The sequence below is a fragment of the Eschrichtius robustus genome, chromosome 13, assembly GCF_028021215.1.
Source record: "Eschrichtius robustus isolate mEscRob2 chromosome 13, mEscRob2.pri, whole genome shotgun sequence".
Classification (NCBI taxonomy): Eukaryota; Metazoa; Chordata; class Mammalia; order Artiodactyla; family Eschrichtiidae; genus Eschrichtius; species Eschrichtius robustus.
The window spans coordinates 102,061,668-102,083,532 of NC_090836.1; the positions used below are offsets into that span (position 1 = coordinate 102,061,668).

At 56.2% G+C, this 21,865-nt stretch overlaps 1 protein-coding gene across 1 annotated transcript in view; it reads left to right on the forward strand.

Annotated features, from left to right (window-relative positions):
- The first annotated feature begins 510 nt into the window (after positions 1 to 510).
- Positions 511 to 21,865, forward strand: part of ARHGAP8 (Rho GTPase activating protein 8) — a 39,993-nt gene continuing 18,638 nt past the window's right edge. The window contains 5 exon segments of the mRNA XM_068561990.1: positions 511 to 651; positions 7,875 to 7,935; positions 11,180 to 11,197; positions 12,802 to 12,933; positions 17,626 to 17,718. Coding sequence (XP_068418091.1) covers positions 573 to 651; positions 7,875 to 7,935; positions 11,180 to 11,197; positions 12,802 to 12,933; positions 17,626 to 17,718 — 383 coding nt within the window. The 5' untranslated portion in view covers positions 511 to 572.

Here is a 21,865-nt window from a genome sequence, read left to right on the forward strand (position 1 = left end):
CGGCTTCCTGCCGGCTGCCAGTGTCAGCATCTTACAAGAAGGCCCTGAGTCAGAGTTTGGAGCTGGGAAATCAAGTTCACGTCCACACCTTACTGCCGACTAGCAGTGTGACCTTGGGCAAGTCATTCTCCCCTCTGAGCCTTAGTTTCCACTGCTGTCAGTGTGGAAGATACTCCAGCTCTCGGGTCTCATTTTTCTCCTTCCGTGGTGCAGTGTACTGAGCAGGTGCATAGTGGGCACACAGCAGAGGCGGGCACAGAGTGGGCGCACAGCAGAGGCGGGCACATAGTGGGCGCACAGCAGAGGCGGGCACAGAGTGGGCGCACAGCAGAGGCGGGCACAGAGTGGGCGCACAGCAGAGGCGGGCACAGAGTGGGCGCACAGCAGAGGCGGGCACAGAGTGGGCGCACAGCAGAGGCAAGGTGCATGTCCAGACATCAGGAGGCTCCCTTGCTCTCCTCCTTCCTCGGAAATACAGCTACTTCCTCTAATCCTTGTCGTCTGCCGCAGAGCTGCAGAGAGATGAGGAGGCCGCCGCACTGGGTGCCGTGAGAAGGCCCTCGGTGGCGCCCATGACTGGCTCAGACCCTGTGCTGAGCATGAATCACCCCTTCTATGACGTAGCCTGACACGGCATCCTGCAGGCGGCAGGTGAGTCCCAGTTGGGTGGTCGGTTCCCAGGAACACCGCAGTGCCAGCCTTCCTGAGGGCCCTGCGGCGTGTGGCGGGCTCAGCAGGGCCGCTCACTCCAGCTTGGCTGTGCCCAGAGCGTGAAAACCACAGAGGAACAAAAGTACCTGCCAGTGTTTTGAAAACGCAAATGACACAGCTGTTAGAGTGCCGCCAAGTGCTCTGAGTAGCCACTGGGCAGCACCTTTAAAGAGCGCAGGCCGGAATTAAATGGATTGCTTGATTAACCCAGGACTGTTATGCTACACTCATCAAAAGCAACACTCAGAAAGCAAGCAGCCCCACGCCCAGCAGTGGCCAGAGGGGAGTCTATTTTTTTTTTTTTTTGGATTTTATTTCATTTATTTTTTATACAGCAGGTTCTTATTAGTTATCTATTTTATACATATTAGTGTATATATGTCAATCCAGAGGGGAGTCTATTGCATCGTTTTAATTGATCCTGAGGAATCAGAGCCACTCCAGGTACACTTCTCACATGGGCAGCTTGTTAGTCAGGGTTCCCTAGAGAAACAACCAGTAGGCTATATAGAGGTATGTATCCGAGGAGATTTCTCATAGGAATTGGCTCTCACGCAATTACGGAGGCTGAGAAGTCCCATGACCTGCCCTCTGCAAGCTGGAGACCAGGACGCACGTGGTGTAAATCCCACTCCGAGTCTGGGTAAGCCCGTGGCTTTTCCAGTTGGAGCACATGGTGAGAGCAGACCCCGGGGTTCCCTCCCTGAGGGCCAATCCTCTACCCACCTCCTCCTGGGCCTCACCTTGGTGTCCAGGTTTGTCCCCTCGGCCCTAACTCAGGTTCACACTCCTGTGTGGCCAGCGGCCTGGGGGACGGTTCAGGACCTGGAACCCTTTTTCCTTCTCCTCCAGGAGGTGGCACGTGCCAATCCCGGAACCCCGCTCCCCCAGGGGTCCACTTCAGGTGTACCCAGGCGTCCCTCCCCACCAAGGGCTTCTGCCAGGTGCCGCCTCCCCCAGGGCTCAACATCAGGACCATGGCCAGAGCCAAAGACTCTTATCAAAAGTAATGTTGAATGATCTCTCATTATTACCTTAAGGGACTGTGTATTTGGCCAGATGGAAACTTTGTAGAATTTTAAGTCTTAAGATAGTGTTGGGACTTCCCTCGTGGCTCAGTGGTTAAGAATCTGCCTGCCAATGCAGGGGACACGGGTTCGAGCCCTGGTCCGGGAAGATCCCACATGCCGTGGAGCAACTAAGCCCGTGCGCCACAACTACTGAGACTGTGCTCTAGAGCCCGGGAGCCACAACTACTGAGCCCACGTGCCGCAACTACTGAAGCCCACGCGCCTGGAGCCTGTGCTCCAAAACAAGAGAAGCCACTGCAATGAGAAGCCCATGCACCGCAAGGAAGAGTAGCCCCCGCTCTCTGCAACTAGAGAAAGCCTGTGCGCAGCAACAAAGACCCAATGCAGCCAAAAATAAATTAAAATGATAGTGTTGATTTAAATGTTTTAGGGAATTCCCTGGCGGTCCAGTGGTTAGGACTGTGCACTCTCACTGCCGAGGGCCTGGGTTCAATCCCTGGTCAGGGAACTAAAATCCTGCAAGCCATGCGGCACAGACAAAAAAAAAAAAAAAAAAAATTTTAAAGAGTGGTGGTCATCTTCTGAAGTTCCAGTCTGGGTCCCGGGCTGGGTGTGAGCTCAGAGGCACATTAGATGTTGGAAAGCAGGGTGGGAAGAGGGAAAGTTCTGCCCCAGGATCAGAGGCGGTGGGAGGTATAATCTTAGAGGCGAGTGGCAGAGAAGAGAGAACAGAGGGACATGCCGGACCTGGTCCTGCTGGGTGACTGACAAGTCACCACCTTCACAGCCAGAGCTTCCCTCACAACCATGCAGACCCCAGCTGGGATTTCCTGCAGGACACAGACAAAACGAGTCTTCAAATCCCCTTTCACTCCTGCAAAAAACAGTTAGCAACCTTAAAATAAAAGCCTAAACAAACTCCCACATTAGTCCCAGTGAGATCGCTGATGCCTTTATTACGCGTTTTAATCGTCCTTCACTCTCAGGAACCGATGATGGATGGTGGTGGGCGTGTCACGGGCCTCAGCTCAGGGAATCATTTCTTTCTGCATAAACAGGGCTTCTCCTGTCTCGGAGACAGTGAACAATGTCGTGTTGTAAACAGCGAGGGGAGAAGAAGGGGTCATGAGTTAAACCGATGCCTTGTAGAATTTGCATTTTATTGATAGTTGTCATTTCCTCCCGTATATCGTCATCTTGAAGCCCATTTCGATACACTGGCCTGTGTTGCCAGAGAGCAGGAAGGGTATCCACTCATCTTGATTGATGTTGTTAATGCAGATGCCCAGCGACTGCTCAGTGAGCGGAAGGGCTGGGGGTCCTGGGGCTCCTCACGGCTGCGGAGGAGGCCTGAACGCAGGGGCTGCGGGAGCGTGAAGGCCTCCCCGCCCGGAACATGGGGTCCCAGGGGCAGAGGAGGCCGTGGAAGGCGGGCTGGGGGTGCTGCCCTTGAAGCCAGCCGGTGGCTCACTGGGCTTCTCTGGGCCTCGATTTCCTCATCTGCAAATGAAACAGCACACCTGGAAGCACCCACCATCCTGCCGGACACATGGTAACGGGTCACATTTATGGAGGATCTGCTGTGTGCCAGCTCTGCATGGCTTTATTCAAGCTGTGGATTTAGTCCTTCCTGCTCCCCGCGAAGTCAGTTCTCTTATCCCCACGTTGTAGATGAGCAGAGAGGCTGGCCCAGGGCTGCCCGGCTGGTGCGCGGGGCAGGGGTTCTGTCCCGATGGGCAGAGCGCCCAGCCTTGGCTCTTCCTCTCTCCCTCCCTCCTTTTTCACTTTTTTTTATGGAAATTTTCAAATGCATCAGAGGTAGAGAGAACAGCATAAGGAACCCAATGTACCCACCGTGGCACTTGTTCTAAGCTGCATAAAAGTTTGTCGAATCTGAATAATGCTGTGATATTAGTTTGGCAGGACATTTAGAAATCTGTTGATGTGAAAGGAAAATGCTGTGAGTTGCCCTTTCAGTTTGGGGGGAGGTAAAATGCCTTCAAGAGTAGCTGACCTTCATAGCTCAGCCTCGTGCAAGTGGATAGACCTTGCAAACCGTACATGCTCAGGAAGTGTTTATCGAATGAAATCAGTGTTTTTTGTAAACAGGATGCTCATAGGGGAAAGGAACCAGGCCCGACGTGGGTGCTGGGCTTGCATCCTGTACATCCCTGCCTCAGTGTCTTTGCACGTGCTGTGCTCTGCCCAGGGACCCTCCCTACTTTCGTTTGCAGATGGCAGGGCAGGAGGGGCTCACAGCCTGGCCAGAGCCCCTCCTACCCCATTGCTGGCTGAACTGAGTCCAGACTCCTCGGGGGAGAGTTCATCATTCTGACCCTTACCTGCCTGTTTTGCCCTTGTTTCCACACCCCATCCATTCTCTGGGCAGGAGCACGTCCCCTCGCCTGGCCAGCACAGGGCCCCCTCATCAACAGTAGGTCTGGGTTTCCCTGGTGGCACAGTGGTTGAGAATCTGCCTGCTAATGCAGGGGACACGGGTTCGAGCCCTGGTCTGGGAAGATCCCACGTGCCACGGAGCAACTAGGCCCGTGAGCCACAACTGCTGAGCCTGCGCGTCTGGAGCCTGTGCCCCGCAACGGGAGGGGCCGCGATGGTGAAAGGCCCGCGCACAGCGATGAAGAGCGGTCCCCGCACCGCGATGGAGAGTGGCCCCCACTTGCCACAACTGGAGAAAGCCCTCGCACGAACCGAAGACCCAACACAGTCAAAAAAAATAAAATAAATAAATAAATAAAGTAGCTATAAAAAAAAAAAAAATTGGAGTCATCAAAATATTCTTTAAAAAAAAAAACAAAACAGTAGGTCTGAGGTGCCTCTCCCTCCACCACTGGCAAACTGAGAAACTGTGGGTGGGAGGGAAACAGGGCCCGAGCGTATGGGGAGGGCACTGACCTCTGCTGGAGACCTACTATGTCCTGCTGTTACCCAGAGGGATCTCGTTCTTGGACACCTGGTTCCCCGGGTTTTCTGAGAGCCTGACGTGAGACTTCTCTTTGGAATTTCCTGCTGCTCACCTTGGCCCGGGAGTGGCCATGCTTCCTGTCTCTGGCGGGGGCATCATGTCCCCATGCCCGTCCCCCCATCTCTGTGAAGCTCTCCACGCCTCCCTGGGTTCTCCGTGTCCCTGGGGCGCTGGGCTGCTCTGTTCCCGACGTCTCTCACTGCCATGGGCTGTGGGCGTTCAGCTTCCTGCCTCTTCTCAGGTGCCCGCCTGAGGGCAGGGGCACTCGACCGCGGCCAGCAGGACGCTGAGAGGATGGAGGGGTGGGTGGTTTTGGTCAGTGAACCTCACTCTTCCCTGCGACCCACCGCACTGGGCAGCTGCTCCCCATGCCCAGCGGCCTCCCGGCCCCCTCGTCCACTGCCAGGCCATCATCACCTCCCTGAGGGGTCCTCGGTGGAGCCCCAGCCCTTGTCCACAGCCCCACCCAGTGCCCCCCCTGCCTCCTCCTGTGTTCCCACCCCAGTGAGTGGCCCAGCCACCCAAGCTCTCCACGGGGGCCTTCTGGCTCCCCACCCCCCCATCGCTGGCCGGCAGGTCTCTGTCTGCCTCCCCCCACTTCCTTCCACCGGGCAGTCTCCACTCGGGACATCCTGCTGTTGGCTGTCCTCCAGCTGGCATCTGGGCGGGCCTTCCAGTGACCCCCCCGATCGTGTCCCTGACCCTCCTTGCGGGCTCCCCAGGGTCACTAGCCCTCCTCGTCCCAGTAGTCTCGTTCCCTCCTTCCCCACCACCATCTCTCGCTTGGGCCCCGAAGCTGGGAGAGGTGTGTCGTGTTGGTGGTGTGCCCCATCCGAGGCCCTGGTTCCTGCTGCTTCTCTCCCTGCATCTCCAGGCTGGTGGGTGGAGGCCCCTCTGGCACAGCGGACAGTGGGCTGGGGTGCAGGGTCATGGGACACTGCAGTAAAGAATGTGTCTGGCCTTTGTCCCAGTTCCCGGAGGTAGCCTCTCAATCCTTGGAATTTCCCAAGTGATAGGAGTATCTTAGTGATTCGTGATAGTTTATGTTAGGGGGTGACTTGTGCAGGACCCCTAGATAGTTACGCTCACGAGACGACTCCGGGTGGGGCTGCTATGCGGGAGAGACCCCCCCCATGTGACTAGAGGGTTGGGGCTTTGTGGCCTCGGGGGCACTGGAGACCAAGCTCAGTAAACCAGCTCGATGATTTAATCAGCAGTACCCATGGATAGAATGGATGGATGGACGTGTGGATGGACGGATGGATGGATGAATGGATGGATGGACATGTGGATGGATGGATGGATGGATGGGTGTGTTGATGGATGGATGGATGGATGGATGGATGGATGGATGGGTGTGTGGATGGATGGATGGATGGATGGATGGGTGTGTGGATGGATGGACGGATGGATGGATGGACGTGTGGATGCATGGGTTGCTGCATATTGATTGGATCGTGATTCTGCCAGTCATGCCTATGTAATGAAACCCCAACAATTGCGCTGGACACAGCGGCTCAGTGGAGCTGTTTGGTGGTAATGGTGGTGTGGTCGATGTCCTGACTGCATGGGGAGCGGGCACACAGGTTCCAAGGCCAGGACCCCTGACCCCCCCACCCGACTCCCCTGTGCATCTCCCTTCTTGCCGGGTCCTGACTTGTATTCTTTATAATAAAACTAATTGTAAGTATAGCGCTTTCCCGAGTTCTGTGAGCCGATGAATTATCGGTTGTGAGGGGGGTAGTGAGAAGCTCCGAATCTGTAGGCAGCTGGTCAGAAGCGGGGTGGCCTGGGACCCCCGACACATAGCTGGTGTCTGAAGTGAGGGCCGGCCTGGGGGGGACGGCGGCCCCCACCTGTGAAGTCATTGCAGATGTGGACGTGGCTGACGGAGCCCTGGCTGTTTCTCAGAGAGGGGTTCGCAGAGCTGGGCAGACACTCCCCCCCACGCCATCCCTGTCCTTTCCCCTGGACCATGGGGCCAGGCAGGGGCCATGCCTGGTCTTTTCGCTCCAGAGCTGGTCTTCCATTCACCAAACCACTTAGCACGTCCCCGAGACTCTCCACTTGGTCTGATTCCAGTGTTAAAAATGCTCCTCATTTTTCTGTTTTCGACATTTCGACGTGGATGTTGCCTTCCCTTTCAGCCCCAGGGGCATGTAATTCCATGTTCCTTCAGTAGCTGCACAAACAATTCATATCTTCAGAAGCAAAGTCGCCCTTTTCCCTTCCCTCTCGCAGACGAGCACAGGCTCAGGTGAGCCGTGGAGCCCTGGCCCCCAAGATGGTAGAAACACTGTTTGGAAAACACTTTGTACTTCCAGGCATAGCCATCGAAGGTTTTTGAGCCCGAAATGCCCATCTGGCAAGGGAAGCAGATAAATGTGTGGGTTCCAGGGCAGCACTTTCAACAGGAGCTTTCTAAACAGACAGAAACCATGACCAGAATTCTCAAGGAACCTGTGAAAAGGCCGCTGTCTTTGGAAACCGAAACGACTGTCAAATTCTGAACGTTCCAGTGGCTTGCAGGCTCCTGGGAGAAGCCGACGTGTCCATAAATAACAAACAGCTGTCCCGGCCGGGCAGCAGGCGGGACTCCGAGGGCACGTGATGTGTGTGTGTCTGACGTGTGTAGCGTGTGCACACGTGTGTGATCTTGACTCTCCCTTCAGAGCTGGGCGGGGGTAAGGATGCTCTGCTGTCATTCTCCTCATTTTAAGTAAATGTCTGAGAACAGTTGTAAATACTTGTTCACTGTGAGTTAAAGTGAGTTCAGAATCGCGTACATTTCTGGAGGGGCACCCTTCTATTTCCTCCAGGTTCTGATACTCTACCTATAACCAGTCCTCCCGTCAATCAGTAAGTGATTGCTGGACACCATCCGAGCCACAGGCACGGGCAGCAAGCGTGTGCTCTGGGGATGCAGGTGGTGGTGAAGGTGACCTTGGCTAAGGTACCCAGAGTGTCAGGTAGTAGGTGCCCGTCTGGCAGGTGCTGCCACCACCTCACCCCAGCCTCCCTTGCCTCTTGGCTCAGGTGGGCTGGTCCAGAGGCTGCTGCTTTTTTTGGGATCGCCCCCAGCTGTGGCAAGAGACAGCAGCCTTGGGTGTCGGTGCCGGGACCAGGGCTCACGGCTGTCTGCCCTGCAGGGAAGGACCGCCTCGGAAGACGAGTCATCGCGTTCTGCTGCTGCCGGATGCACCCCCTCTCGCGAGCTCAAACCACAGGCGGCTGCTGGGCTAAGTCTGCCCTGTGCCCCCTCCACGCCCCCCCCGTGCACACACCCCCTCCGTAGGCTGCCCTCCCCAGCCCACTCCTGTGTGTGTCCCCCTCCCTGTGCAGGTGCCTCTCCGTCACTCTCAGCACGGAGCGGATGTGCAAGGTCAAAGGCTAACAGACAGACTGACCAGCAGGTCCCCAGGCGGATGTCATGTTGGTGCCAGGTCACCAATCCCACCCGCAGGACTGATGTCTTCCCCCCCGCCTCGGGTGGCTTTAGGTCCACAGACTTGAACTCTGGACTCAGGGCCCTTTTATTTTTTAATTAATTTATTTATCTGGTCTCGCCACGCGGCTTGCGGGATCTCAGTTCCCCAACCAGGGATTGAATCCCTGGCCACGGCAGTGAAAGCCTGGAATCTTAACCACTAGGCCACCAGGAGCTCCCTCAGGGCCCTTTGAGGCCTCCCCCCTCCCTCCAGGCCTCCCTCTCAAAGCCACACAGGCCGCCCTCTGCACTTGCTTCATTTCCTGCTGCTCAGAAGGCAGCGCCTCCCACTCACCTGCCGTGGCCTCAGCTGCCCTCACCCCTCCTCCATCCTGCCCCGCTCTGCTGGATCTGCGCGCCTTGTGTGGCCACGCTGTTCCCGGGGCCTCCTCCCTGGCCGGGTCCCTCGGGTGTCCTGAGAGCTGGCAAAGTCCCGACTGCAGCCCAGAGTCACCCGGGTGAGCAGGCGACCTCAGGTCTGGTGACAAGCTTGGACTGGGGAGGAGGGCAGCTCCTGGTCCAGGGCCACCGAGGCTGCTTGAAATCAGGCGAAGTGCCCTCCTGACCAGCAGCTCTTGCTGGGGGTCGAGTCCTCGCTCAGGTTACCTGCAGAGGCCAGGCACCCGTGTGACTCGTGTCCCACGTTTGGGACATTCTTGCGCCCGTGGGGCTCGTGTGGGTGCTCCGGGCCTCAGACTGTGGTCCCTGACGACGTGATGATTGCGTTTCATTCAAGCAGCCTAACCCCAGCCCATGTCCGGGCATCCCTGGAAATGTTTCTGTCCCCGTGTGAGGGACAGAGAGGAGGAAAGGCTGGCCCGGGGCAGACTCGCCTGCTGCAGGACCGGCTCGGGGGCCACAGCGCTGGGGGCTCTGCCAGGGCTGCTTCCAGACCCGCTTCCCTCTCGACCGTGGAAACCCCGCTTGTCCACCCACAGCGTGGTGCCCAGGGGCCGTGGCCTGGGGCCCGCAGCTCAAAGCGAACAAAGGCACAGTTGGATCATAGGGGCATCTGGAAGCCTTTGGGCTGCTTGTTTCACGAGAATCCCTCTGACCCAGGCATCCAACCTCGTTTGTTAAAGAATCTTCCAAGAGCTGCTGAAGATAGAATGGCGACAGCAAGAGCCTTGCCGGTAGCGGATGCCCAGAGGGTCTTTAGCCACTTCTGCTGCCGCGTGATGGGCTTGGCCGCGGAATTCGCGAGGCGAGCCAGAATCCCAGGCAGCCGGTTACCCCGGCCGGTGAGCTGCCCTCCCAGGAGGCGCTCCCCCCCCGCCCCTCCTCCCAGGCAGCTGACTCTGCTCTCAGCCCTCTCTGTGTTTACGGGGCACACAGGACAGAGGATGCCCGATCCCGGAGAACTCGTATCCTGCGGTCCTCTGAGATTGTTGGGCGCGTTCCGTTGCCAGATTATTCCTTTTGCGGCATCAAATAATCCATGACCTGTGGGTCACCTCTCACCGAGGGTACCACTGCTGGGCCAGGGATGAGTTGAGCATTTGTTTTCTTGTAAAGACAGACGTACCCCCGACAGACAGAAAGCAGGTGGGGTTACTGGCAGTTGCGGGGCAGGGAAGGAGGGATGATTGCCTAATGGGTATGGGCTTTCTTTGGGGCAATAAGAAGGTTTTGGAACCAGATGGAGGTCGTGATTGCACAATGTTGTGAATGTACTAAATGTCACTGAATTGTTCGCTTTAAGATGGTTAATGTTAAGAATTTCACCTCAATCCAAAAAAAAGTACCTCTGACAACAACTGATACATTGTGCTCTTTCCATGCACCTGCCTCAGAAACCTTCGCCACCAGATGGAAGTGGTAAGCATGGCCGCTGTGAACAGTTGTGTAGGTTGTTCACTGCCCAAGGGCATTGACATGAAGGGCTCCTAGCAAGCGGGTCTCTTCTCACCCGGCGCTGGAAGGCATCTGCCTGGAGGAAGGAGCACCTGTTTCTACTTGACTCAGAAGTGCTCTATGGGCTTCTCGGCCGTGATAGGATGAGCCCTAATGCTTAGTCTTTTCCATGGCTTTTCGGGGAAAAAGTGACACCATGGACATCATCCTCCCTCTCCCCATCCAAGTGTGTGGCTTTCCTGTGGCCAGATGTGCGCTCCTACTTCTGAGATGGGTGAAGACATCAGTCCTTGTCCCTGAAGCTCAACCAGTGATTTAGTTCATGACTTCCTATGCTGAGCACGCATGCAGACATGTTGAGATCCCAAGAAGAACTCGGCACGTTGTGGGCAGAACCCGGAGGCAGGAGAGAGGTGCCTGCTTTTACCATACGTGTCCAGTGTGGATAAGGGAGCCGGGCAAGGACATCTTCCTATTTCTCCTTTCTTGAAAAAGTTGAGAAATGCAAGAGCGACCATCCTTTCAGGAATGAGGAGGCATTCTCAACGGCTCGAGGACTCTCTGTGTGAAGTCAGAGATCTCCATCTGGGTTCCGTCCGGGGAAGGATGGGCTCAGTGAATTGTGCCCCGAGAGCTTGGTCCAAAGGACCTGTGCCCGGCTGAGTCTGGGCATTGAAGTTGCTTCCACATCGCTGAACCCAAACCACGTACCGTGTGAGGTCAACTTCGCATCATTTTTACATCAAAGCCAATGATGGCGGGGGGTACGTGGCTTTCTGGGGGCAGGACAGTGTGGGCCAGAGGGTGGACTCTGGAGCCAGGCCGCTCCCTTCAGATCCTGGCTCTGCCCCTGACTGGTTCTCCTCTGCCAGCCTCAGCTGACTCCTCTGTAAAATGGGCATGTTAGTACCTGCCTCATGGGGTTGTTGTGAGGATTAAATAAATGGGTAAATACGTGCAAGGGCCTGCAGGTCACATAGTCAGTGCTTTGGATGGAGGGTACTCTGACGTTGTTTAGAAATCAAACCAGCTAAGGAGACGCTGACATCCTTTTGAGCAAGGAAAAGATCCCACTGCGCTGTCCCGGCCGTGCAGGCGGCCGAATGCTGGCAGACGGCGGAGGCTGCTGGGGTCTTCTCCTCAAGCAGTTCTGGGGGTGCTGGTCTGCCCGAGCAACCAGCCCACAGTGTGGACCCCAGAGCTCCGGCGGGCCGCGTTTGCACAGCTCACAGTGAAGGCAGCTGTGGTCCCACCACAGACTTGGAGAAGCCAGGCCTGAATTCCTGGAGCGCCAGGCCAGATTAATTACGGATGCGCGCTTCTAGGTAATGAATGACTCGGGCGACGTGACATGCAAGAACTTGGCCAGACCAGCTGGAGGTCGGGAGCCAGAGTGCTGATGAGGTCAGGAATGGCCCTTCTGCAGCTCAGCTACAGGTGGCCGGACGAGGCCTTTTTAAGCGGGTCACGTAGGCGTGGCCGGGAAGGAGCAGGGCTCTGCAGCCCTGAGAAGTGATCACTGGATTTGTAGAGCTTATCCTGTGAGGTCAAATGACAGAAGCCGAGCAGAGCCGGGATCTGCTTTCCAGTAAAAATAAAAAACGTTAGCTAATCTGGAAAGAGGGAATTGCTTGCTTCTAGAAATACAGCAGAACAGCAGGGAGTCTGAGGTGGAGGGACTGAGTTAGTCCCGGGTTTGAATTCCAGTTCATCCTCTGTGTTAGTTTCCTGCGGCCGTTATAATAAATTACTCAGAACTGGGTGGCGTGAAACACCAAATTTATTCTCCCACGGTCCTGGGAGCCAGGAGTCTGAAAGCAAGGTGTCCTCAGGCCTGCAGTCCTAGAGGGAGCTCCGCCTCCAGGGGAGGATCCTTCCTTGTCCCTTCTAGCTTCTGGTGGCTGTCGGCCACCCTTCACCCTCCCGGGCTGGTGGCCGCATCCCTCTGTACTCTGCCTCTGTCTTCACATGGCCGTCTCCCCTCCGTGACTTTCCCTCGTTACAGCCATCTTCTCAGGTTACGAGCGATTGCAATTAGCACCCTCCTGTATAATCCAGGATAAACGCCTCCTCTCCAGATCCTTATCTTTTTTTTTTTTTTTTTTAATTTATTTATTTTTGGCTCTGTTGGGTCCTCGTTTCTGTGCGAGGGCTTTCTCTAGTTGCGGCGAGCGGGGGCCACTCTTCATTGCGGTGCGCGGGCCTCTCACTGTCGCGGCCTCCCTTGTTGCGGAGCACAGGCTCCAGACGCGCAGGCTCAGTAGTTGTGGCCCACGGGTCCAGTCGCTCCGCGGCATGTGGGATCCTCCCAGACCAGGGCTCGAACCCGTGTCCCCCGCACTGGCAGGCGGACTCTCAACCACTGCGCCACCAGGGAAGCCCCAGATCCTTATCTTAATCACATCTACTAGGACCCTTTTCCAAGTAAGGCCACATTCATGGGTTCTGGGGATTTGACGAGGATGTCTTTCGGGGGTCGTATTCAGACTACCACATCCACTCACTGGCTGTGTGACCTTACGTAAGTTACTTAATGTCTCTGAGCCTCAGTTGTCATCTAAGAAATGAGGACTGGGCCCCCCCTGCATGTGGATTCTGAGTGTTGCCCTGGACGTGTCCCCAAATGGCCTGGTGCCGGCACCCACTGGGTGACCATAGTTTCCATTATGGGGAAGGCATATTTGGTTTCAGCGATGGTGAGATTTTCATAACTGCATCCTGTGCTTTGTGCCCAGGTATTTGAAGTACACGCTGGACCAGTACATGGAGAGCAATTACACCATCGTCTACTTCCACTATGGGCTGAACAGCCAGAACAAGCCGTCCCTGGGCTGGCTCCAGAGCGCCTACAAAGAGTTTGACGGGAGGTGGGTGCCGTCCAGCTTTGGGGGGGACATCAGGGTGCAGGCCGAGTGAGGGGGAGGCTCAGGTGACAGGAGGGGTCGTGGCTGTGCAGTGGGGGAGGGCGGGATACTGAGGGCCAGGAGGGGTGTTAGGTTGACCTCCCTTCAGGGCCAGGGGCCTCTGTCCACCGTTGTCATCTGGGGCAGGGTGGTCACACACGTTCTGAAAGGGCTAGACAGTCAGCGTCTTGGCTTTGGGGACCACTGCGTCTCTGTCGCAACCTCTCGACTCTGCCGTAACGTCTGGAAGCAGCCGAAGACCATACATAAACAAATAGGCGGAACTATTTATTTATGGACCCTGCAATGTGAATGTCATGTCATTTTCACATATCATGAAATATTATTCTTTTAATTTTTTTCAACCATTAAAAATGTAAAGCCATTCTCAGCTGGTGGGCTGTACAAAAGCAGGCACAGGCTGGATTGGGCTCAGGTACCCTAAATTACTGACCCTGGCCCAGTGACTTGTTGGCAAAGCAATACAACAGTACACTGCCCTTCAAGTACCTTTCCACCTGCGCAGCACTTTACAGTTTGCAAGGGGCTTTCTGGTGTCTCGTGTCAGTGAGGTGGACACGTGTTACAGATGAGGATACACGGGCCCCAGGCGGCAGGTATCTCCCCCAGGTCCCTCGGCAGGTGTGCAACAGGGCTGGAACCCCAGCCGAGACCCCGTCCCCCCCTCCTACTCTCTCACCCCGTGCTCCACACCACCTGGGGACAGCCTGGAGCTGGTGGGGTTTTTCCCGAGTGACGTCTTGCATGGCAGTCAACTTTGCAGTGTATTTGGCTAATAGGTGGCCCTGCTGGGCGTTAATGTTGAAATCCCAGATTCCTCTGGCTTTTCCTTCTTCCAAGTCCTTTCAAACCTGTATGGGAAATCTTCCTAACAGACATTTGAGTCAGTGAGACAGTGGCAGGCAGCGCCTGATTTCCCAAAGCCCTGCCTCCTGACTGCCTTTCGGGTCCTGCTGTCACTGTCGATCAAACCTTTAGAGGAATTTCTTGGTTTTCTGTCCTCTGTCATAGGGAAAGTTTTGTTGCTTCACTTTGCAGTCATGTATCTGGCACTGTATGTGCTGGCCCTGCGGGGCAGTCAGAGACGACCAGGCCCCAGCTCTGGCCTCTCCCATGAAGCCTTCCTGGGTTGTCCCAGGAGAATCAGTGGCCCCTCCCCTGCGGCCTCACTGTCCCTGAGCAGACAGTGTACCTGCAAAACAGTGCGTTTGTGAACAAGTCTGCCTCCTGTGTCTGGCTGCAACCCCCTGACCCATCTCTGCATCCCTTGGACGTGGAAAAGGGTCTGCACGTGGCAGCCTCTCGTTAAATGTTGGAAGGAAAGATGGAGGAGAGAGGTGGGGCCAGCAGTGAGTACCAGCCTTCCAGCTGGGACAATCAGAGAGGCTGCATGGCGGAGGCAGCCTTTGAGTGGCCCCTAGAGTGATGGGCAGGCCGTTGCTAGGTGGCAGACACAAGAAAGAGGAAGGTGGGCTGAGGCTCTGTGGGTGGGAGGGCTAGACTGGAGGGTTCACACGGGGAAGCATGGAGGGAGGCGGCAAGGGGTAGGGGGCGTGCTAAGGATGCCAGGCTTTGCTTGGGAGGCAGTGGGGAGCCAAGCAAGGTTCTTGAGGAAAGGCAAATGGCATGTTCAAGGTGGCCCTTTCCAGAAGCTCAGCCTGCCAGCAGAAGGATATGTGTATGTAGCCCTGTCTTGAGCTGAAACAGATACATTTTCAAATGGAAGGAGGTGAACTTGTTCTGTGTCTCTCCCACACCCCTCAAAGGTGGTCTGGGGGCCAGGGTACGATTACAGACCTTGGCTTGATGGAAGCCAAAAGGAGGGGCATCCTAGGCTTCAAAACCATCTAACAGTGGAGTATCTGCTGGAGACAGTGAGTTCCCCATCACTGAAGGTATGTAAGCAGCGCTCCAAATCAAATTTGATGAGCTTTATACAGCAAGGATTTTCCATCCACCATCACTGCACCCCGGTGGGTTTCCTGCATCCTTTTCTGTTCTCTCTGCTGTCGACCTCTCAACTTCTGTTCTCGTTGACTGTTCTGCCAGGTTGCTCCTTTAAGAGAGAACCATCCACACAGGAACGTACGTGACCCCCTTCCAGGAGTGCTCGCCTTTGCTAAGGAGCTCCTGCCATGGGTGGCGCCTGAGGGAGGCCATCTTCCTGTAGGGATGGACTTTGCAGCAGCTGTGCCCTGGGTCCCTGGACCACCCGGAAGTCACTGCAACTGCCCTCCTCCGAATCGCAAGCTTTTCTTTTTTTGTAATTAATTAGTATTCCTTTGGGAGATACTTTGAGACTATATAAATATCCTGCTCCTCATCAACGTTTTATGTGCTAGCTGTCGCCTCCATTGCCATTTCTTGGCTTAAGTATTACTAAGATGGGTGCCAAACGGTGATTGGGACTCTTAATTGGCATTTTACTGTAAGGAAGAGCTTTCTCTTCTGGTTTATTTATATCAATATGGACGTGTGATCTCCCATTCTATTCAATGGGTTATAATCCATGACTATACTTATTTTAATGCTCAAATTGTTCAGATTTGGCCAAGTGGGCTCCAGCCTGGCTCCTGTGTCCCTCACACATGTCCCCGCCCCTCTGAGCACTTCCTTTACTTTCTAGAACAACGAGATGCTCCAGGCACATCTTACATTGTCCTCACCCAGCCTGGGAATCCGCCGTTTCTCTGGGGCCCTGGTTCCTCTTAGGGAAAGTTGCTCCTAGGGACCTGGCCCTGGAAGCAGTGTGTTAGCTGCTGTCGGGGCCTTAGGGCTCCCAGGCTAGTCAGTGGACAGTTGGGGTGTGTGTGCATGTGTGTGCGTGGGTGTGTGTGTATACGTACATAGACATACGTACACACACACATCAGCACTGGTCTTCACGTTCACACTTACCTATTCCTACTGGTACCTATGCGTTCACACCGACACCTATACTAGTTCGTGTCCTGCCCTGCAGGGTGGGCTCGTTCTGGTTTTCTCCCTTTCTGCATTTGGAACGTCTCTTCTCTGACCATGAGAGACTGGCTCCCGCTGCCCTTACTTGGCCCACATTTGACTAATCTGCGTGGCCGCCTCTCACTCACTGAGGCTCTGTCACCACTCGGGCTGCCCTGTGCCCGCACAGCTCCTGCCCACGCCCCCTGCGCTGACGCCCACACCAGGCCACTGTCACCGCCACCTTCCTGCTCCCACACGTGGCTGCGAACGTTGGGTCCCCTCTCAGCCCTCTGGCTCCAGTGCTCGGCCACCACCGTCCGTCCTCACCCTGCCTGGGCCCAGACGCCTCTCGCTGGGGCTTTGCCACTCCCTGCCACCCCGCTTCCCCAGTCTGGCTTACTAACCAGCTCCTGGGGGGTTGGGGAGACCGATCTGTAACGTTTGCAGATTTCCACGGTGTCACTCCTGCCACTGTGGCCAGTTCCAAGCAGCCAGTGTGACCGCACTGGACAGAGACTGACAGGAAATGGGTGGCCATCCCCTTAGCGGGGCTTCCGTCCCTTGGATGCAACAGGCAGAACAGCTCAGGGGCACAGGGAGGAGTAAATGTAGTCAGGAAATGACAGTCAGGAATTGATGAGGTTGGAACATTTATGACCTTTGTGTTCAATATGATTTACTTAATTGTAAGTTGATATTATTTTTTTATAAATTTATTTATTTATTTATTTTTGGCTGCATTGGGTCTTCGTTGCCGTGCGTAGGCTTTCTCAAGTTGCAGCGAGCGGGGGCTACTCTTCATTGCGGTGTGTGGGCTTCTCACCGCAGTGGCCTCTCTTGCTGCGGAGCATGGGCTGTAGGCGTGCAGGCTTCAGTAGTCGTGGCGCATGGGCTTAGTTGCCCCACGGCATGTGGAATCTTCCCAGGCCAGGGCTCAAACCTGTGTCCCCTGCATTGGCAGGTGGATTCTTAACCACTGCGCCACCAGGGAAGTCCCTTAAGTTGATATTATTGAATGACGGCTGTTTTTCACAACTGGCTCCCCAAATTGCTGGAATTCTGACAGTCGGCTCTTGTAAGTGGGAAGGGCTGGCTTGAGGGTGTCCCTGGCTGACCCAAGTGTGGACGCCCTCCACCCTCCTTGGACAAGGACTCCCTCCCTGCCAGGCCACCGGCCCCCTGCTGGCCCTAGCAGGCCCCGACGTGCCCACTGCCTCCCTCCTACCCTGGTGGATGCCAGCCTACTTGGCTTGGCCTGATGGCTCTGGACTCAATTATTCAGGAAGGACAGAGGGAAGCAAGCTAAGACGGGCCTCGTTGAAGTGGCTGCCTAGTGCTGTCGCGTGGCGGGGGGGTTGGCCGTGGCTCCACCCTCGCCCGGGGTCAATTCCCAGCAGAGGAGGGACTGTTGCCAGGTCGCCGCTGAGTTGGTCCCTGCCCCCAGCCCCAGCATGAGCGCCTGTCAGTGGGGGCTCTGCACACTTTGCAAACTGTAAAGTGCTGTGTGCACACTGCCAGTGGTGGGCATGGGGTACTGATTTTCTCCTTCTGTTTTTGGTTCCACGTCCTTAAATTGGCTGTCAAGAAACGGAAGGTTCTGAGACTCACCGTTGAGGCCACGGCTTGCGGTTATTCAGCTCAGGGTGTGTCTGTGTCTTCGTGCTCTGAAACCATCTCACTCTCCCACCTTAGGTACAAAAAGAACTTGAAGGCCCTCTGTGTCGTGCAGCCCACCAACTTCATCAAAGTCCTGTGGGACATCCTCAAACCCCTCATCAGGTACGGGCCGCTCTCCGTGGGGATCTGGCCAGGGGGCGGGGGACGGCCTTCCCTGTCCGGACACTGGGGAGGTTCTGTCTCTGGGTACCCGCCTACCCCGTGGCTATGGCGGGTCGCAGGGCTGATGGTCATGGACAGGAGCACCGGCTCCTGCACCTGGTATTTTAAATCCCCCCATGGCCTGAGCGCCCACGTTATGTATGCACCTGTGTCGGGGGTCCTGAGGCCACCCTCAGGTTCAGGGGCTCCCCACGAGGACTCCCAGAACTCGGGAAAGCTGTCCCACTCACAGTTCTGGTCTTTACAGAGACAGGATCCGGGTAGAATCTGGGAAAGGCACGTGGTGGTGTGCGGGCAGCCCAGGCCCTGTTCCCCGCTGCTCCCCGTCTTCTGCGGGGGGCCGGGGGGGATCGCGCAGGCCGCCTCAGTCCCCTGGCCACGACGTGCGTCTGGAGCAGGGTGTGGCTCACCCCGGAAGCTGGCCTGAGCCCTGTGTCCCGTCACTTAGACGGCTACAGTGTGGCCCAGGGCCCCGCCATAAATCACACTGGCACAAACAACCCCAGGCCCAGGTACAGAGATGCTGTCATCAGCCAGGACATCCCAAGGGCGTAGGGGTCACCTCCCGGGAGCTGGTCAGGGGTCGTCCTCTCTCTGAGACGAGCGAGTTTGGGCAGCGCAGGCCCGCTGAGTCGGCCCTTCCCCACACACGCCCGACAGAAAGCCTGAGCCGTGGCTTCAATCTGCCTCCTTCGCATCCTGACTCTTGCCTCGGGACGATTTCTTCCTCAGACTCAGGAAGCAGAGGCGGGGGTGGTGAGGCCACAGGGGCTCTGCCAGGGCCACAGGGCACCTCCTCTTTCCCTCCATTTTTTTTTTTTAATACATTTATTTATGTTTTTTTTTTTTTTTGGCTGTGTTGGGTCTTCATTGCTGCGCGCAGGCTTTCTCTAGTTGCAGCGAGCGGGGGCTATTCTTCGTTGCAGTGCGTGGGCTTCTCATTGTGGTGGCTTCTCTTGTTGCGGAGCACGGGCTCTAGGCGCGTGGGCTTCAGTAGTTGTGGTACGTGGGCTCAGTAGTTGTGGCTCGTGAGCTCTAGAGCGCAGGCTCAGTAGTTGCGGCACACTGGCTTAGTTGCTCCACGGCATGTGGGATCCTCCCTGACCAGGGCTCGAACCCGTGTCCCCTGCATCGGCAGGCGGATTCTTAACCACTGCGCCACCAGGGAAGTCCCTTTTCCCTCCATTTTGACTGTATGCACCTGGCACAAACTGTTTGCACGTCACCACGCCATGATAACGAGGCCCACAGACGCAGTTTTCACACAGCGGCTCCGGCCCTGTGCCTGCCAGAGGGAGGGGCTCCCAGTGCAGGAGGCCCCAGGGGGGCACGAGGGAGGTTGGGACACTCAGGTGAGACCTGTGTTGGAGTTCTGACCCCCAAGCCTGTAGGATAAGTTTGTGTCGTTTTAAGCTGTTAGGTTTGTGATTGTTACCGTGGCCACAGGACCCTCATGCACCTGGCCTCTCCGCGGGCCACTCTCGCAGCATTCGCACTCTGGCACCGCTCAGTGTCTCATCGACCCGCTCGTTTCTCACTTAGCGAGCGAGTACACACGTACCCGCGCTCACACGTGCGCACACACCCCTTCTGTGACCCCAGATCGCTGTCCAGGGCCCGAAGCTGCCTCCCGAGCCCCCTCCGCTCTCTGGGCCAGCTCTGGGACTTGAGCAGGGACTTACCAGAGGAACCCCGTGCCCCCCACTGCCCCCTTCAACATGCAGACTCCTGAGCCCTGCACATGCGAGCAGGTGTGTATTTTCCAGGCTACGCAGAATCCCCGCTTTGAGGAAGGGCTTCTGGGGAGCTCTGAGATGCTCTTCCTGTTAATAAATCCTGCTGCAACCCTCAGGCCAGATCAGGAAGCCGCGGAAGGCTTAAGTCCGATCTTCTTCTGGAACTGAAGCTTCTTAGGAGGTGGTGCAGTCGAGGTCCGAGGGCTGCCCCGCCAGGGGTCTGAGCCCTCCCTTATCCCAGAGAGCCTGGCCGCGTGGCCCCAAGAGAGGGTCACACGATTCTGGGATCTACAGGCTCCACTCGGAGAATTCCTGGAACGGCGGACTTGAGTCAGCTCCCGTTTAACACGGGGAGCGATTTTTGTGGCCAGAGAGCTCGTTTCGTTTCACTAGAATTCCCTGCCCGCTTTCCCACCCGGGTGCCTGCGCTGCAGACACACACCTGCTGGGAAGGTAGACTTTTGTTCTGTTTAGTTTAACCAGGACCGGCACACTGGTGCCGTAGCGGACAAAGCGAGAAAGCCAGTCCTGGTTACCCTGCTGCCCAAGAAGATAGTTCAGATGTTCTTCTGTTTACTGGAGCTGTTATTCACCTTAGAAAAGCTCCAAGATTCCTAGAAACCTGTAAAGTTCTTGGGGAAAAAACCAGCTGCTTTTTGCTGTGTTGCAGCGTGGCAGCCTAGGTGACATGGTGGGTCTGGAGCCAGACCTCCCGGGCTTGCCTGTGGGCTGCCCTCGACCATCCGTCGCCCTGGGCAATAGATGCCACCCCTCTCTGCCTTGGTTTCCCCTTGTGGCTGACGATGCCACTTAAGTCACTTTATCCCTGTAACAGTTCACTGACTTACTACATGTGGAATGTTTAGAGCAGGGCCTGATGGCAGATGTTCACTGTTAGCTGCTAGTGTTGTTTTAAAAAATTTTTATTATCTTTTTGTGATGAATTACAGTATTAATTACAATATCTGTGATTAATTAATGTACCTTATGTGCCAGACCCCCCAAAACAATCCTATGAAGTCAGTTATATTTTCCCCCTTCCAAAGGAGAGGAGATTGATGCTCAGAGAGGTTAAGGAGTTTGCCTGAGGTCACACAGCAAGTCAGGGCTTGGCTGGCATTCCAACTGAAGCCTGGGTGGTTCTCTCTCTTATCCTGCCATGAGGAGACTGCAGGGATGAGGGTTGGGGGTCCTGGGACTCCCCTGCCTGTTGGCTGTCACGTGGCTCCCTATCTGAGCCCTGGAGTCCTTCATTGACAGTGGAAGAAGAAGTGGACGAGCCCAGTGGCTCTCCACTGCCCACCCGCCGCCTGACACAGACCCTCTGGAGGAGGGGCTGACGATTCCACCGCACACCCACATTGGGATCTCCTGGATGGGCTGCGAAGAGGCCCTTCTCTGGGTGTGAGAGGCAGGAAGGCGGCCCTGCCTGCATCTGCAGAGCCTGGTGTCCAGCAAATGCCTGGCTAGCTTGGGGTCAGAGGGGGAACAGGCAGAAACGCAGAGAGAAAGCTGAAGGGGGCTCCTGTGTGGGCGGGAGTTTGCACGAGGGGCTTCCCTGCAGCTCTAAAGCCGACCCCTCTGTCCCCGCAGCCGGCTCATGCCAGGCCCCCTCTGTCAGTGCTGGTGGCTAGGGGCCTGGGCACCCGGTCTGACTCCCCATCAGCCACTAGGGGGAGACGGTGCCCGCGGTTCGGCCTCCCGTGGGCTCTGGGCTCCAGTGGGTCTGAGACAAGACAGCTGTTTTGGTTACGCGAAGTGAGGGGGTTCTAGAGAACCTGCAGGGCAGCGGAGAGCCTGGGCTGACGACGCGGCGTCACACACTCGAGACGTCCTGGAGAGGGCGCATCTCGTGTCGTGTTCTTACCACACACACACGCACGCACGCACGCACGCATGCATATACAGCAAAGGGGCACAAGGAAACCTTTAGAGGCTATGGTTATGCCTGTTACCTGGTTGTGGCGATGGTATCACAGTGTACGCACGTGTCCAAACTCATCGAATGGTGCACATGAAATACATCCAGCTGCGTGTGTGTCAGTGATACGTCAGTGAAGCTGTAAACAGCGGAGCAGTCAGGTGGTGGTCGTTTACGAGGCGCAGGCTGGGCCTGGCGTCGAACTTCTCACCCAGCTGAGCCTCCTGTTCTTCTCCCCACTTTGCAGCTGGGGAAACTGAGGCTCCTTACTAGTAATCGTCCCGGGCCGTGATGTCTACCAGGTGTCAGATAGTGGGCCAGTGTATGGAAATAGTCTCACTACTTGTGTAGGAGAACCCCTGCTTTCAAGGGGATGTGAGTGGATTCGGCCAGGACTTGCCTGCCTTGCGCTCCTTCGTGGGCCCCAGGGTGACCG